The sequence below is a fragment of the Diospyros lotus genome, chromosome 14 (genome assembly GCF_014633365.1).
Source record: "Diospyros lotus cultivar Yz01 chromosome 14, ASM1463336v1, whole genome shotgun sequence".
Classification (NCBI taxonomy): domain Eukaryota; kingdom Viridiplantae; phylum Streptophyta; class Magnoliopsida; order Ericales; family Ebenaceae; genus Diospyros; species Diospyros lotus.
The window spans coordinates 22,618,978-22,637,613 of record NC_068351.1 but is presented as its reverse complement, the minus strand read 5'-3'; the positions used below and the strand labels follow the sequence as shown (position 1 = coordinate 22,637,613).

The following is an 18,636-nucleotide window of genomic DNA, read 5'->3' as shown; positions in this document are numbered from 1 at the left end:
AATTTAAATCAAAAAGAAATTATTTTTAGTCTCCATTAAATGCTTGAAAAGTTGTGGATTTAAATGGAAAATTGGGAAATTAGTCATTATTTAATTATTTGGAAAATAGGAAAATTATGGGAAATTGGGATTGATCCAAGGGAGGAGATTTAGTCTCCAAAGAAAGATCAATGGATGAGATTCAAGGAGACAAAGTCTCTTGGATTTGTGTTTCCTTTGAGTCTAGAGAAGTGTTCTCCTAAAATCAATGGCTAGGATTAAATTTGAGAGAAGCACAAGGCTTGTGCTAGTATTTAAAGGTGGTGATTTAGTCTCTTGAATTAAGAAGAAATCTATGGCTAGGATGCAATCTTGAGATTTGGCATGGATTGAGAAGAAAAGTTCTATAAATAGGGAGTGGGGAAATTGGTTCAAAGTTTTCCCCACATGTGAAGTGAAAGAAGCAAGAAGGAAATCAAGACTAAGAGAAGGAAGAGAAAGGCTAGCAAGGTAAACCTAGTTCCCTCTCTTGAAATAGTTTGAATGCTTATGTATAAGAGCTAAAAATTCCTTTATTATTTTTCTTTAAGGGTGATTAAAGTCTAAGAGAGATTCTTCGCTTGTGGAAGTGTTGAAGCTTCAAAGAAAACAAGGTAAGGGATAGCCCCAAGTGGTGGGGTTTTTGTAATAGCCCACTTCTTCAGGGCGTGTTATGCCTTAGGAAATTTGGTTTATTTATTTATTTTTATCTTTACATTATCCCGAAATTCCCTAAGACCTTATCTAGTGTGAGATATCTACACTAGAAATAAATACAAAGCGGAAGCTGAATCGAACCTGCTCATATAATAATAACTAAACATGACATTCATTATAAAGTTAATTCATAAGCGTCTGACAATAAATACAATATACATAATTCTTAGACTACTAACATAACATGGTACATTTGCTCGCTTTTTGACGTCTCGCGTCACCACATATCACCAATCTCGAAATCATCTCTGCAAGTCTCAACTGGAACGTTGAATGTTCCAGGGGTGAACCCAAGTTAGATGATGAACCATCTAAGTAAGGGTACATAATGCTATGTTATGAGTGTATGCAATGTCTTTCATCGTAGGTGTCAACTGCACCCCTCATGCTACCTACCATTTTAGCGGCCACCTCTTTCGAAGCCGGGGTGTATGGGTGCACCCTTGGTAAGATAGCGGTGCCAGTTCGTACTCCCTACGGCCTCATATGCGTGTGATCGATGATATCAACATGTATTTATGCATTTCATAGTCATGTATGCAGTCTACGTGATGGATACATATCAGGGCATGTCAATATGATGAAAACATTTTCGAGGAAGTACCACTTACCTTTTAGAACTTATCGGGCTATCTCGATATCCGTGACTTGCCTCGATTTGCGTGCCAATCTTAAAATTTACACGAGTCTCTCCAACTTCAGCCTCAAAGTATCCTAATCACCATAATTATTTAAATAAACATTAAACCCTATTTTTTCATAATTTTTGGAATTTTCTATAATTTTCTCTCTATTTCTTCCTATTTTTTCCTCAATAAATCCAGATTAAATATTTCTAAAATATTTTCTCAAATATTTCACTACAAAAATTCATAAAATAATATTTTAGAATTTCTGAAAATTTTTTAGAGAATTTTACTCACCTTGACTTAGCATCTCCGGTTTCCTCGATATGCGTGTCATATCCTCGAAAAAGCGTGCCCAAACCATATTTCTTGCCAAAATCTCTGAAAAATTACTAAATTCCCAAGTCCTATTTTTCAGAATTTTTCTAGCATTTTTTTCTATTTTTTTCTCCATTTTTTCTTTCTTTTCCTTTTTCTTTCTTTTCTTTTCTTTCCTTTTCTTTTTCTTTTTCTTTTTCTTTCTCTTCTTCCTCCCTTCTCCTTCTTCTTCCTTCTTCTCCCTGCAACTTCCCGCTCCCAGCGCCTGCGGCCGCCGCACCCCACATCGCCGCGAGCTGCTGCTCGCGGCCGCCGCTGGTTCGCTGCCCAGCCACTGCGAGCTCGCGGCCATGGCTGCCGCCGCGAGCTTGCAGCTCCTCCGATCGCCTGCCAGCCTTGCCGCCGTTTGCCCGCGTCACCGCGTGCCTCCTCTCGCGCAGCCCAGCATCGTCGCTAGCCTCCGCAATCACCTTCCTCGCTGCTGCCCTGTTCCGCTCGAACTTGCGGCCATGGCCGCTTGAAGCTTGCGGCTATGGCCGCTTGCTGCTTTGGGGCAGCCACCGATCAGCCTCCCTCTCACTTGCGACTCTCTCTCTCGGCTCTCCTCTCAGTGCTTCTCAATCAGCCAAATCCCCTGCCTATTTATAGGCAGCCATTGCTTGCTCTCCAATGGCGTGTATGTATATGCATATATACATCACATTAATTACAAAATCTCTCAAATTCGGCTACTATATCCCTTAAATCCAGCTGCAACTTATCCTCCACAAATTCGGCTGCCATTATCTTCCAATTTGCAGCCCAAAATCGCGGCCATTAAAGCTTCACAGAAGCTGGCCATTGCTCATTCACGCCCACTGCCCATTCTTGCCCACACGCGCACACGCATATGCATAATTATATACCACTTTAATATATAAAAATTACATAAAATTATACATTAAACTCCAAACTTTTATCCTTATTACACTAGTGCAATTCTTTAATTGCAACTACGGCCTTAAATCTCAAATTAATTTTCATTATAATACTGAAATTCCACAATTAATAATCCAATCTTAGCTGAAAATGACGATTTCGCCCCAGTGTCCTCACCGGGCTATCGTTTAATCCCGAAACCACTGAAGGGTTGCTCATTACACAAAACCGGAGGCCCCCTAGGGTTCCGTTAATTTTTCGAGAGTCTTCTACAACGATTCGGTTTTACAGCCTAAATGACAATTGTATTTTAGCTGTACCGAAAATTATTCCCGATCTGATTTCTTTTGATACCATAAATCCTATCTCGATACGCTCGTCGAGACCATATAATTTTCCTTAGATAATTTCACTCCGAGGTATTCCCTACAGTTGATTCGGTACTTATAACTGCTATCAAATTAATTCTAAACCTATTAAAATTACGTGGCAACCTCATACGAACATGGGGTATTACAGTTTTGCTTGCATTTGTACATGGTTTGTATGAGTTGCATGTGATGGTTCTTTGCATGTTTTGTGCCCTAGTGGACCTATGGCCATAAGGAGGACTTGTGATGGGAGTGAGGGGTTGGTTGGTGCCTTAACCTAAGTGGTTATGAGGGCATGGAGAACTACCCTTGATATGCATTGCATTTGCATTACATGTTATGTTTCTCATACTTCATTTACATTTGCATAGCACCCTTACTGAGCTTTGGCTCATAAGGTCCTTTGACCTCAATGTAGGTGGAGAGCCATCAAAAGCAAAGGGAGTTTTGCAAGGTTAAGGGTTGGAAGCAAGGAAGAAAAGCAAGAGTAGTAGTGTTTATGTATTTTGTGGTTAAATGTTGAAATTATTTGTTAATGTGTAATGAATGCTTAATATGGATGTATTGTGGCAAACTTGAATGTTTTGGAAGCCTTTTGTAGTGTAAAAGCATTCTGGAAAATTTGAGTTTAAAAAGAAAATATATATATATATATATTTAAAAAAATGGTTGTGGCAGTGTGCTGGGCGCAGCCAAGGGGGCGCGGCCACGCGCAGCAGGTGCGCGAGAGCGGCCAGCGCGCATGGCCCGCACGGTTAGTGCTGGGGGCCCTTGCTGCTGTGCTGTTTTTCTTTTTTTATTTTATTTCTTTTTTTTTGTTTGTTTAATTAACTATTTCTGATATTTTGTAAAATTCTGAAATAAATTATGTTTAAATAAATAAAGGAGTATTTTAGCCTCCAAATTAATTATTAAATTAATATAAATTTGAGGCAATTGTGGGAAAAATTTTTATATTTTGGGAAATTAAATAATGGAGTATTTTCCTTAAATTTGGAATTTGATGAGGATGCTTTGAGGTTTGAATTTCAAAAATAAATTTCCTAAGGGTTGAAAATTTGTGAGAATTTTGAAATAAATTAAAAGGGAGAAATCAAGGGAGATTTGATAAGGAAGTTTTATAAAAAAAATTTCCAAGGGAATATTAACCCAAATATTTTCTAAAGGAGATAAAGGTGAGATAATTGGGTTAATAGTTGGGGCAAAGAAATTATTATTTCCTTATAATTAAGGCTTATGCCATAATTTGTATAAATTTAGTGAGTTAGTTATTTCTTCGATCCCGGGAAGCCATCATTAGCTCTTCATTAAGAGCTTGAGAAGGTGGCACTTCTCGAGGTTTTGGGTTTAGCTTCGCGGGGTCGTTTCGTTATCTTCCCGAATCCTTGAGTGGAGCGAAGAGAGGGCGAATCCTAGTTTCCCACCTAGGTCGTTTCTCATCGAAACGTAGCCGTTCTCTTCATCTTTGCCCTAGCATGTGAATCATAAGTTAATTATTCGTGAGTAACACCCATAAGTGGGAGTGAGGCGTTACAACTACCGACAGATGCCTTACCATCTGTCGACCGACTACAAGCAAAAGACCCCCAAATCATACCCAAATGCAAGCCAACACCCAAAACACACCCATATAATCCACACCCTTTCAACTAACACCACAATTCCGATGGATTATAGAGTTGAAGATACCCTATTTGAAGTTCCAAAACACTTCAAGGAGGACAACCAAGAGTTAAGGGATATTTACAATTATTTCTACATAGGTATCAACATGGGTGTGACTTTGCAAAACATGGAGGTATTCAACTCAAATCCTCAAAATACTAAGATCAAAGAGTGTATAAGAGTTTGAGAGGAGTAGAGCTTGCCTTTAGAAGCTTTTGCTTTAGGATTCCACTTGAAGAACAATCACCACACAAGCAATCCTTCACTTCACACTCCAAAATAAGAGAAATAAGTAAGGAAAGAAGAAGAGAAACAAACCCAACTTGTTTAATCTCTCTTGGAGGCACAAAATTAAGAAAAAATGGGAAAGAAGAGAACCCTAGCTCACCTTCCTCTTCTTGGCTAAGTGTCCGTTCCTCTTCTCCTCATTTCCTTCTCAAGTAACTTCTTTCTTCAAGCTAAAATCAAACCCTTCTCTATTTATATATACACACATTCTATTAATTACCAAAATGCCCTTAGTACATAATAACTTAAATGGAAAATGCTTATATGCAAATAATAGCTTAGCTTGAATTAAATACCACAAACTCTTCAAATAATAACAACACACATACCTTGCAAATAAGTGTGGGTCCCACTTCATCTCAAGTCAAACCTTTGACTTTTCCACATTTTCATTTCCTTTGCACAACACCTGAAAATATCATATATAATTCCTCACAATTCCTACTCAAATAAAATAAATATCCTATCCCCATTTATCTTACACGAATTCACCAGCGGGTCGTTACAGTAGTAATGCTCAAATGTTAAAAATTGTGCCCCTGATCATTATATGGAAGAAAATAATCCATTTATATACAAAATCTGTTATCTGTCATGAGAGAGTTCTTATATAATTGAAATTCATCTCATTTTGCATGGCATACGTATGTTCTCTTCTTTATATGCATCCATCACATTTCATTTGGAGAACTTAATATTCTATGATCTTTTTGGAATTTTCAAATAAATTATTTTCATGTCACTTCAAGCACTTTTTTTAGATTTACTTTTTTTTTATAATGAAAATTTTCAATTTACTCTTTATGTATGTACTAAATAAAACTCTAGTGTACATAATAACTCATAAACCATGCACGCTAAATTCGTTGGTCAAAAGTTTAGAGCATGACAAAAAAAAACATGCGACACTCTATTATATCGCTTACACTTTCACATAAAACCTCTACATTCATGTTTTCCTAATATTTATAGTTTTTTTGTTATAAAAAAAAGAAAAAAAATAGCTCATGAGTAAAGAACGATCTCTATTCTTGTTTCCTTAACTAATTGCATCTTAAAATTCAGTATTACCATCTATAAATGTATGAAAAAATTGTAAAACATGTCAAATTCAAGACTCCTATATAACTAATTGTATCTCTTCCACGTGAGTCTCTATATAATTAAGACCAAAAGACCATAACCAATTCTCTATATAAATAACTTTAGAATCAAAAGAAAAGTGGTAGATTGTTTCATGAAAAACAAATAAAAAGAATGATATGATCGAGGAGATGAACACCTTGGTGAAAAATATCGGAAGTTCCCTTTCATATACATGGATTTGGATAATAAAATTGGTAGTATTGGTGTTGGTAAATGGGATGCGATGTCATGGGTGTTAGGAGCAAGAGGGGATTGTCCTACTGCACCTCAAAGCTTCTATCAACTATCCAAATAGGACTCTCTAATTACCTTCTTGGGTGGATAATCAATCTGCCAATTGCTATTAATGGGAAGTAGTTGAGTGTAGCAACACTTCAAAAAGAGTGATCCAATTCTATTTTAATTATACAAGGGATTGGAGATTAAAAGATTATGGGTGCGCTATGTCAACATGCTTCACTATTTCTTGAGTGCCAATTGACACTCAAGACTCTTACTTGAGTGTCAATTATTTAGCTGGTTAGGTTAAGAATGAAGGATTTTCTATTCATAATTTATTATGTATTTTATTTATGTTTTCAATTTTTCTTTTCTGAATTCTAGAAGAGAATATTAATTAATTCAATTTCATTTATAGGTTTTAAAAGACTTTTCTGTTCATAGGTTTTGAATTCCAAAATGTTGACCAATCTAAAAGTTCTTGATTTGAGTGATAACCAATTCAATGGTACCATTTTGAAATTTGTTGGTGAAATTTCATCTCTAAGATCCCTATCTCTTGCATACAATGACATGGGAACATCAATTGATTTGAATAGTAAGTTCACCTCTATGCTAGACTTACTTTTGCAAAACTATAGCCCTTCAAGGATTGAGAAGGGAATTAGTTATGGAGCTTCCAATTATAAAATATAAAAAAAAAAAACACTTTTGTTATTAAATTATTCATCCTCAAAAGTGCGAGAAAGAAATTCACAAACTTTAAGAAAAGAAGATCGATAGAATCATATAGCCTTGGTTGCTTACGATTATAATTGTATTCCTAATAATAAAAAGGCAGAAAGTAAAATCATTTATATGTAATATACTTATAAGGGTGTTCATATAATTCCAATTCATCTCAAATATTTTCAGCTTTCTCTCCTGCTTTTTATGTAATTGCATTTAGGAAGTATTTGAATGATTATTTAATTTGGAGTTTTCAAAATAACTCACTTCCAACTATCATTTTAAGTGCCTCTCTCATATTTTTAATTAGAGTTCATTATTTGTAAATCACAAAAAAAAAAAAAAGTTTAACCTAACTAAACACTCCATTATAAGAATTCCTCTAGTTCCTGTAAAAAAAATTAGGAATCTCTATGTATACCAGTAGATAGAATATAGCAAGGTACACAAAATTAAAGAAAAATCAAACCTATAAAAAATAATTTTAAAAATTCAAAAATTTTAATGTGATCTATTTCTAGTCTCTCAACTTATGCTATAGTAGTTCATTAGCTGGGTTGAAAATGAAAGTCCATTGTTGCCACCTCTTATATATATATGTGTGTGTGTGTGTATGTCTTTTGCTTAGCTATTTTAATGAGTTTTAGCACTATATTAAGTAATTCCTTTCACAGGTTTTAGAAGACTTTCGAGACTGAGCAATCTTAAATTCCTCGATCTTAAATTCAACCATTTAAATAGCAGTATTTTAACTTCTATTGGTGGCATTTCAAGACTAAAGTTTCTGGATCTTTCAAATAATCATATTGGAGGATCAACTGATATCAACAGTAAGTGATCTCTACCCCATTCCTTTCCACACCAACTTAGTATGTTTGTTGGATAGATGCACAATCTGATGGCATTATTGTTATACGAAGGAGATGATCTTCTAGAAACCAATCTTCATATGGCATTATTGTTATATGAAGTTGTTGGTACCTTTTTATGTCCCTTAGCGTGGACATTTTATATTATGTTCTATATACCAAAAATAAAGAAATTATTATTCTACTTGATAAATCATCAACTAACATTTCTTCAATATGTTGTGTATTTTTCAGGTTTGTGCGAATTGAAGACTCTTCAAGAACTCAACATTCAGGGAAATGAACTTCAGGGCACCTTACCTTCGTGCTTAGCCAACTTAACATCACTTCGTTGGCTAGATATCTCTTCCAATTATTTCAACGGAAATATCGCCTTTTCTCCTCTTGTCAATCTAACAACCTTGAAATACCTTGCACTTTCAGATAATCAATTTGAAGTTCAAGTCTCATTCAAGTCATTTTTAAACCATTCTAAACTTAAGTTCCTTGAAAGCCTTAACAACAAGTTGGTGGTGGAAGGGGAATGTCATTCCTCAACCCCAAGTTTCCAATTAACAGTTATCCGTCTATCTGATTCAAAATCCAGCAATTGCTCTGTAGGTTTTCCCCATTTCCTCTACCATCAAAATGAACTTCATGAGATTGAGCTCTCTCGAATTGATTTTAATGGGAAGTGGCCGAATTGGTTGTTGGAGAATAATTCAAGATTGGTAACTCTTGCTATACGAGACAATTCATTACATGGATCAATTTTACAGTTGCCTTTGAATTCCATGACAAGGCTTTCCTTTTTGGATATATCCAACAATCATATTGAAGACTACATCCCTTATAAACTTGCTGGTATCTTTCCACATTTAGTATATTTAAACATGTCTACAAATGGCTTCAAAGGTGAAATTCCTTCCTCGTTGGGTGACCTAACCTCTTTACAAATTCTAGATTTATCAAACAATCGATTATCTAGAAAAATACCAGTGCATTTGGCTAAGGCTTGTAAGTCCTTGAAGTCGTTGATCCTATCAAACAACAGCTTGACAGGTCCTATCCTACCCCCTCAAACAAACTCAAACACAATTGAATCTTTACTTCTAGACAACAATCACTTCACACAAATTCCAGATAGCTTGTCAATAAACTCTTTGTATGTGTTGAATGTGGGTCACAATCAATTAGCAGGAAAGATTCCAGGATGGATTTGGAATACCTCATTTTTAAGGTTCCTTTCCTTACGCAATAATAATTTTGAAGGACCTATCCCAATTGAATTTTGTGAGCTTCAGGATCTGATTGCGTTGGACCTCTCAAATAATTATTTCATAGGAATTGTGCCATCTTGTTTTTCAAACCTGGAAAAGGTAGAATTCGTTTGGCTGTCAAATAATAGGCTAAGTGGTCCTTTCCCAGAGGCCTTTCATTACAGCTTTGATTTGAGGGTGCTTGATCTTTCTAATAACCGCCTGAGCAATGATATTTCGAAGTGGATTGGCAACCTTTCCCAGATGCAAATGCTTCTCTTGAAAAATAACAGTTTTGAGGGAAATATTCCAAATCAAATATGCCACCTGTCCAGCTTGGCCGTCATTGATCTTTCTTGGAACAACTTCTTTGGTGATATTCCACATTGCTTGCATACCACCGATACAGAAAAGACTTTCACATCGGTAACTTTTTTTGGGGATCCAAAACTCACATCATCATTAGATGTTTTCAAACCCTATATAGAAATGGGTAATTTCACGAATCAGATGGAGTTCACAACAAAAGGAATAACTCTGTTTTACAAGGGAGTTCCTCTAGACCTTTTCTCGGCAATTGATCTCTCCAATAACAAATTGACTGGTTGTATACCACCTGGAATTGGCAATCTTCGCCATATCAAATCATTGAACTTGTCCCACAACAACTTAACTGGACCAATCCCTGCAACTTTCTCCAACTTGGAGAACTTAGAGAGCTTGGATCTTTCCTACAACAGCTTGCAAGGGAATATCCCTTATGAACTCACATGTTTACACTTTTTGGAAAGCTTCAACGTGTCTTACAACAACTTAAGTGGAAGGATACCTCAGGGATTAAACCAATTTCAAACTTTTGATTGGAGTAGCTACATTGGAAATCCACTCCTTTGTGGAGAAGAAGTTCCAAATAGTTGCAATTCACCCCTACCAACAGCATCACCCAACAATGGCAGTGAAGTGGAATTCGGCTTTATTGACATGGGCACTTTCTATTCGAGCTTTGTAGGGTCTTACTTGTCTGTGTTACTATCTATTGTAGGAATTTTGTACATAAATCCTCATTGGAGACGAGTATGGTTCCACTTCGTTGAGGTTTTCATCACCTCTTGCTACTATTTCGTTATGGATAACCTTTGGAAGATCAAAGCCAGGTTCCTACATAAGCGATCACCCATCTAAAGAAGGTTCAATGTACATACCTAGTTTGTTCTAAATTTGATTTTCTAAATTTTGTTGTGAGGCACCTATGAATGATTAACATATATTTGATGCCCAATACCCAAATATCATAGCTTTGTTCTGAACTAACATTAATATTTCTCATCTCCTACATAAGTGTTAGTTTTTTTTTTCTTGTCTTTCTTTATCGCTTTGGCTAAAACTATTATATTCAATCAACCCTCCTTGCAACAACCTCTATTAGTCTTTTTCTCTCATGACTAAATTATTTAGTTGTATCTTGCATCTTTTTATATTTTAAAAGGAGCCACTTTGACCTTATTAAAAATGTTATGCCCAATAATCAATCCAGGTCTACGAAAATATAAGTGGCAAAATTGAGTTAAAAATTAATATGGGCCAAGACCATCGATACCAAGACCAAGAGGGCCAAATGGGCCAAAGAAGCACTTCCAGAGCCTGAACAAGACCACAAAAGCAAGCAATTGAGGAAACTCAGCCATGACCGAGTGACTTGGGTAGTCACTCGGTCATGATCAAGTGGGGTATATAGGTCACTAGATCATGACCGAGTGATCTTCCCCTTCACTCTTGATTAGTTGTTTTAGCCATACTCTAATCTATTTTTCTATCCCAAGCCATAACAAATCAAGTCATGACTATACAGTCATGTGCACAAAGATTTAGAAGCCGATCGAGTAGCTTGGGGGGTCACTTTGTCATGACTGAGTGAGTGTGCAGGTTACTTGGTGCAAACTCACTCGGTCAAAATCTAGTGGCTACCCCCCAACTCATAATCGTTGTTTAGGCCACATGCTAATGGGTTGTGCGAACCACGTAAGACCCAATCAAATCCGTTCTCGAGATGCTTGCCGAGAGGTTCGAGTTTCCCACCACCTGTCAATCTCCTCCCTCTTTATAAATAAGAGTCTCCTCCTCCGAATAAAGGTATTCTTGCGATGCCAATTAAACTCCAACTTCTCTTTAGGTCAAGACTGACTTAAGTATCAGAGGGTTCACGGGTGGCCTCACTAGCAACCCTATCTTGCTTCTTTCTATACAGGTTTCTAGGTCACCAGACACTCTCTTGATCGTTAGGCACTCTTTTCGTAACCTGTGACGCCTCGTTCCCACTTATGAGTGCCACTCGTGAACAATCAACCAAACTGCTCACATGCCCGGCCATTCGTGAAGGGCAGACTATGTTTCAACATGAAACGCCCTAGGTGGGAACTAGGCTTCATCATTTATTTCCCTCAACCCCATGATCCACTAGCAGATTTGGGCTTTAACCATACCACGCTTGGCTAATTAATTTCTATTAAGTTTGCTCAATCGCCATTTTTATTTATTTTAATTCTTCTTCTTTCCAAGAATTCCACTAGGCTTCATAAAATTCACCATTTCAATCAACCCATGGATTTTTACCAATTTTAGAGAAAAAACTCATATAATTCAAATTTTCAAAAATTTTTGGCATTTTCTCAAAAAATACCCAAAATCTCTTTATTTTTGAAAATTCCTCAGGGGCCCATAATCAACTAAGAATTGCCCTAAGAATCCCCTAGTTTTCCAATTTTTTCAAAAAAATTGGCTAGCTGGGCCCCGCGGTGCCCTACCCGCGCGTACTCGCGTGCTTGCCCGCGCCTATCGCACACGGCCGCATGCCCGTGGGGCCTCCCGCGGGCCCCAGAGCACCCCGCGTGCCCCAGCACACCCTTGCGCCCGCCTGCTGCACGACTGTCGCCCGCGACTCGCCTACATGACTCAAACATTTTTCTTAGCCTTTTTAGCTCAAATTTTTCAGATTTTACCCACATCATCCATACATCACAAATAACCCACTTTTTCCACAAAAGCTTACAAAGAAAAAAAAACTCATTTTCTTCTTCCACAAAGCTTACACAACAAAGGAAAAATATTACTTCTTACACCTACTCATGGTGCTTATTATAACATAAATCAATACAACAAAAAATAGGCTTTCATAAGCCATACAATGGTCTTGGATCTTCATTCCCATGACTCCACATGCCATTCCATCTTTGCCTTGATTTTTTCCATGCCTTTACAACCTATATGTGAGGGTAAAAACCTCATGAATTATTAAGCTCAATAAGGGTGCAATGACAATAAGTATGAACAAAAACATATCATGTGATGCCAAATGCATGCATGCAACATGGTTAGGGATTCCACATCCTCACAACCACCTAGGTTTGAGGCTTTAAACTACCCTACCCCACACAACCTCATGGCCATAGGTCCTTGAACACAAAAAAAAAACATGCTAATGCACACATTCAAAAGTTTAAGTACATACTTACAACTTGCAAGCCATCATCCCATGGGACTATCCCTTACCTCTTTCCATTCTTTGAAGCTCCCACAATCTTTGGCTTCCAAGAGCCTCCTTGCTTCAAATTTCTTACTCAAAGAAACCTAAAAATATATATATATATATATATATAAGATAGCTAAGCCACCACTCAAGAGGAACAAAATGATTTACTAAACTAAGGAAGAGTCTTTACCTTGATCTTCTTTCTTTCCTTCTTCTTTTCTTCTCCCATTCTTTCTTTCATCTTCCTTTCTATTCTTTCTACAAATGGCCAAAGGGAGATAAGTCTTCCTCACTTGCCATTTTATATTATATCTCATTTTTCAAGAATGAATCTATGTCATTCACTAAAAGCACAATCCATGTGCTTAAGGAGGACTAAATCTCGACCATCCATCTCTTTAGATTAAATTCCTCTCTCTTGGAAGAAACACAATCCATGCCATTTCCTCTCTTTAAATCCTCACCTTTGGATCCATTCTCTTTTCAAGAATAAATCTCACCCATTGGATTTCTTGAATTTCCAATTTCTTTTCCATTTATTTAAATGAGACTATTTTCATATCCATCACATGAGAGACATAATACATTTCTTTCCCCTTTAAATAAATCCCACATTTTCCAAACATTAATGGGTGACTAATTTTTTATTTTCTTTTGAATTTATTTAATTCACCATAATCATGCTCATCATTAAATGCTTGAAAGACAAAATATAATTTCTTTTGCATTTAATTAAATCTCTCCATTTATCTTGGACTACATATTGCCACGTGTCACTCTAAGACACCATACTTGGCTTCCAAGCATCCATCTCAACCATCCATCTGGCATCACCACATTTATTTACCAAATTTAGGAAAAATCAATTATTTCACATATAATTGAATATTCACCATTTTTCCTATTTTTCATAATTTAATTCCTTTATAGAATTTCACTCCAAATTACTAAAATGTCATTCGTGAATTATTAATCTCATTTATCTCCACATAAATACAAAACTAGGAATTTAATTCACTTACATACTTAATTCCACCTGGAAATTATTTTTAATTTACCAAAATACCCTTTATTAGACTTCACTATCTAAATTATCAAAATGCCCCTCTCATAGGACACCCTTATACTTAAGGATCCATCACCTTCTTAAGGGCATTTTTGAAAGTTTCTCACCTTCTTTCTCATTCTCCTAACACTAGTAACACTGGGTGTTACATAACCAAACACTCTCTCAGTCATCAGGATGGACTCCTTGCATCTCACTTTCCCACATTATAAATTTATTATTGTAATTAGGGAGTAACAAAAAATAACCTCATCTCTAATCCTATTCTTTATTGTATGACCGCCACCTTAATATCCTTATCTCCATTAATTAAATTACACTCACATGTTGGTGTTTTACCACTCGATATTCTGTGCCTTAGAATGATTAATGTACCCCATTTAAAAATCAATTACAAAATAAATCTTTGTTGCCAAATTTATCTAGAAATGTAAGTTGCCAAATTTATGTTAGGCTTTGTTCGGTTACATGTTTTCCAATGTTTGGATGATAAAAACTAGGTAAAATATTTTTATAGCTAAAATGTTTTACATCCACCCCCATAGTGAAATAAAGACTTGATATATAGTTTATAAAAATGTTTTACATTAAAAAAGTACAAATGACTTACCAAAAGAATTTTGGTAAATCATCTTTTTTTTCCACACAAAAACTCATAAATCATCTTTAATTCTATCAGAGCACCTTTAGACAAATGTATATGTATATAAATTAATACATAAATATGCATACACACACATATATAAGTATAGCTAATTTTTGAAAAATATTTTCTTTACATACAAACCAAACACTAGAAAATAAAATGAAAATAACTTTTTGTGTAAAATAATTTCATCTGTGAATTACTTTCTAGTGTAAAAAATTTTACGTTGAAACACATGAAACCAGTATGTAAAAGTTAAATAGGTTTACATTAAAAATTAATATTCAAGTAGAGATGTCAAATAGACTAATTAGGCCGTGGAATGCTAATTCCGCTAGATTTGAATGACGTCTAGCGGGCTTGTAATTAGTACATTTATTGTATCTTTGTATCTATTAACAAAAGACAAGTTTATCATCATTCATAAACTCTCCAGTTTGATATATGAATAAGTCCCTAGATCTCCTGTTTGAAAATCTTATTCTCAAGATATTGCAACTGTGTGACAAGATTCTCTGGTGATAGGACTTCTTAAATGATTCTTGATCCTTAGATTAATCAGATAGGGGCTCTGATTAGTCGAATATGGATTAGCACAGTGTTTACTACCTTGTTCAACATGAGATACTAATGGGAGGATGGTGTGTCACATGCCATATGACATGGAGATGTCTCTAGTAAACCTGTGGGTGGTTGTTGGAGAACAACACACTGAATGTGACGCTGATGACTGACCACATGCCATAGTGGATAATGGTCATATCGTCTAGTTGCGATGGTGTAGCTGATCCTTAGACTTGAACTGGTACAATTGTTTTGTGTATTAGTGTGTGGGGTTTGCTAATGGATCGAACCATCCAATTGCGAGGTGGATAGGTTTATCTATGTGGTTCCATATTGCTGGTATATGGAGACAGGTGTTGGAAATAGGATCTATCACCCTTGTCATAACTGATGGGATGAAAATCTTATGTGATCTACTATTAGTATGATGAGACAGTCCCTAGCTGGGGCATGCATATTAATTGTCAAGAAAGGTGTTTTCTGAGATATCATCTAGTCAAATTGATGAAGTCAGACATATAGTTACTAAATTTGTGAGTTTATCACTCCATGTCTCTCGCTTAGTAGAGACGTTAGGTGATGGAAGAATTATAGCACACGGTAATCGTCAACTGTAATAGGTTCACTTGAAGTGAGATTTCATTGTCACCTATATTGTCTTGGACCGTTACTAGGCACTATCCAGGACCTCTCGGATCATCACTAGGATATGAAGAGATTCTTGTGATGGGTCAAGGTGTTGGTTGGTGCTAAAATGGGTTTTGGTGTTATCTATTTACTAGTGAACAGTGGACCTAGAAAGTCACACACCATATAATGTTACGTCTGGTATAGACATTGTGCATCCGGTGTGTCTCAATTTTATCATTAAGCGTGAATGATGTGGCGATCAAAGGTTGACTTGCTAGAGGAGGAGAGTTGACTCCTTATCGGTGGAAATCAACTACCGCAACAGTCGACTCCAGATGGTTGCCAGTTGACTCCTGCACCACCCCAGCCAACGGTAGTGCTGTCCACATGGTAGTTAATTGGGAACGGTGGTGGGGTTAAACGACAAAAGTTATTTGAGGCATGAATTGAGAAATTATAGAACGGAGTTATTACTTGTTTCTTATTGTAACTTAAGTTTTCGTTCTTTTTTTGCTCCATTTCGTTGAAATTCATTAGAGCGTGAGTGTCACGTGGAGAATTTGAGACACGAGTGCTAGTGATACAGGGAACCTCTGGTCTAGCAAGGGAAAAGGTGATCGGAATGGTATCAGACAGTACGCTCAGTATGGACAACCTAAGACCACCACAATGTGAGGTGGACACGGTCTCAGTATAGAAATAATTTCTATACTCCAACTTAACATCGAACTTCAAGTATTCATTTATTATATTTCATGTGATGAAATGGCTTATTGTTTAAATAGTCAATCTGTGTATGGTGTGTGTTTATGACTTTCGTTGTGTATCTGTGTAACGACAACTACAAAAAAATTGATTTTTAGCGACAGTTTTTAAAACCGCCGCAAAAAATGAAATTTTGCAGCGTTTTTGAAAAATCGTCGCAAAATTCATTAAAACATTCAATTTAGCGGCGATTTTTAAAAAATCGCCGCTAAATTTAGAAAATAATAAAATAATTAAAAAATTAAATTAAATTTTGCAGCGGTTTTTGAGAAACCGCCGCTAAATTAAAAATAATTAAATAATTTAAAATTAAATTAATATTTGCGGCGATTTTCGAAATCGCCGCAAAATTGATTAAAAAATTTAATTTAGCGGCGGTTTTTGAAAAATCGCCGCTAAATTCAAAAATAATTAAATAATTTATAATTAAAATTAAATTAATATTTGTAGTGGTTTTCGAAACCGCCGCAAAATTGATTAAAAAATTTAATTTAGCAGCAGTTTTTGAAAAACCACCGCTAAATTCAAAAATAATTAAATATTTTATAATTAAAATTAAATTATAAATTCATTAAATAATTTAATTTAATGGCAGTTTTTAAAAACCACCAAAAAATTCATTAAAAATTTTAATTTAGCGGCGGTTATTAACCGCCGCTAAATTTAAAAATAATTAAATAATTCAAAATTAAAATTAAATTGAATTAAATTAATAAAAAGAAATATAAAATCTTAAAAAGAAATTAAAATTTTAATTTAAATTAATTACAAAATCTTTATATATATAAAAGTAGAATAGTCTTGAAAAAAGAAATTTCCTCCTAAAACTTGCATTAATTAATTATTTGCAATTAATACTTATTGTATTAATAATTTACATTTTGTAATTTGCATTAATAATTTAAAATTTTCAATTGCTTTGAAGTAATAAGTAGTAATAAAATTTTCTCCCAAAACTGGCATTAATGATTTGCATTTAATACTTATTGCATTAATAATTTATATTTTGTAATTTGCATATTTATATATATAAAAGTAGGATAGTCTTGAAAAAAGAAATTTCCTCCTAAAACTTGCATTAATTAATGATTTGCAATTAATACTGATTGTATTAATAATTTACATTTTGTAATTTGTATTAATAATTTAAATTTTTCAATTGCTTTGAAGTAATAAGTAGTAATAAAATTTTCTCCCAAAACTTGTATTAATGATTTGTATTTAGTACTTATTACATTAATAATTTACATAATTTACATTAATATGTACTAATTATTATAAAATTAATAATAAATTTTAAATATACGAGTTTTTCAATGCTAATTGTTTTGTATTAAATTTGCATGAGTTTTATGAGAAATATTAATAGACAACTTAAACTATTAATTAAGTCATAGAAAATTATTCATTTATTTAAAATATTATTTTTATATCTTTATTCTATGTATATTTATATAATATTAAAATATGATAGTCAAATAAAGTATTTTACCAAGTGTCAATCAATGATGAATTTTTTCCCTCAAAAACTTGCATTAAATCAAAGGTAGTGATTAATTAATTATTAATTACTTTAATAATTATATTATAGTTTTAAAAATGTGATGTCTTAACAAATTCATAAAAAATTATTTAAGGTTGTCAAATGCTACGGTTTTTCAATACTAATTAATATTTAAAGTATCACATTTTTAAGACTATGGAAGAAATCAAAATTAATTTTTTTAAAATTTTGTTATTATTGAAAAAACTTATTTTTACTCATATTTAAGAGTTTTAATTTATATTTATAATTATCATATAATAAATAGAAAATAACAAACGTTTTTAAGTGAAAATGTTTATTTATAAATAAATATAATATAATAAAAAAAATTTATAAATATTTTCTCAAGTGACCTATTTAATATGTTAATTATTATTTAATACATTAATTGAATGACAGTATATTAAATTAAAAGTGTTTTCCATTAGTATATTGAATAGTGAATAATTAAGTAAACTTAAATTTTTTCAACATGATTAAAGATTAAAAAAAATTATAATTATCAATTCTGTTAAAATTATTTAAAATAATAAATTTATTTTTTTATTTTTAAATTAAACTCTCCCATATGGGTTCACCACTAGTTAATTAAAAATTTAATTTAAAAAATTAAAATAAAAATAAATTTAACAAAATTTTAATAATTTTAAAAATATATAATTTTATTTTTTATTTTTAATTAATTAATTTAATTCAATTAATTTATTTTTAATTTATTCCTTTACTCTTTTAAAAAATAATTAATTAATTAATTTTTTTAATTTATATTAA

General features: G+C 33.9%; 1 protein-coding gene across 1 annotated transcript; it reads left to right on the top strand.

Moving 5' to 3' along the window:
• Nucleotides 1-6,745: 6,745 nt before the first annotated feature.
• On the top strand, nt 6,746-10,350 carry LOC127790944 (receptor-like protein 13). Its single transcript, XM_052320679.1, has 3 exons — nt 6,746-6,884; nt 7,690-7,845; nt 8,119-10,350. Exons 1-3 carry the CDS (start codon nt 6,746-6,748, stop codon nt 10,302-10,304), a joined length of 2,481 nt encoding a protein of 826 aa, XP_052176639.1. The 3' UTR covers nt 10,305-10,350.
• Nucleotides 10,351-18,636: the final 8,286 nt, after the last annotated feature.

Coding starts and splice junctions, on each gene's coding strand:
- LOC127790944 (XM_052320679.1), top strand. CDS start 6,746: ATGTTGACCAATCTAAAAGTTCTTGATTTGAGTGATAACCAATTCAAT. Junction 6,885..7,689: donor AACATCAATTGATTTGAATA/GTAAGTTCACCT, acceptor TTCCTTTCACAG/GTTTTAGAAGACTTTCGAGA. Junction 7,846..8,118: donor AGGATCAACTGATATCAACA/GTAAGTGATCTC, acceptor TGTATTTTTCAG/GTTTGTGCGAATTGAAGACT.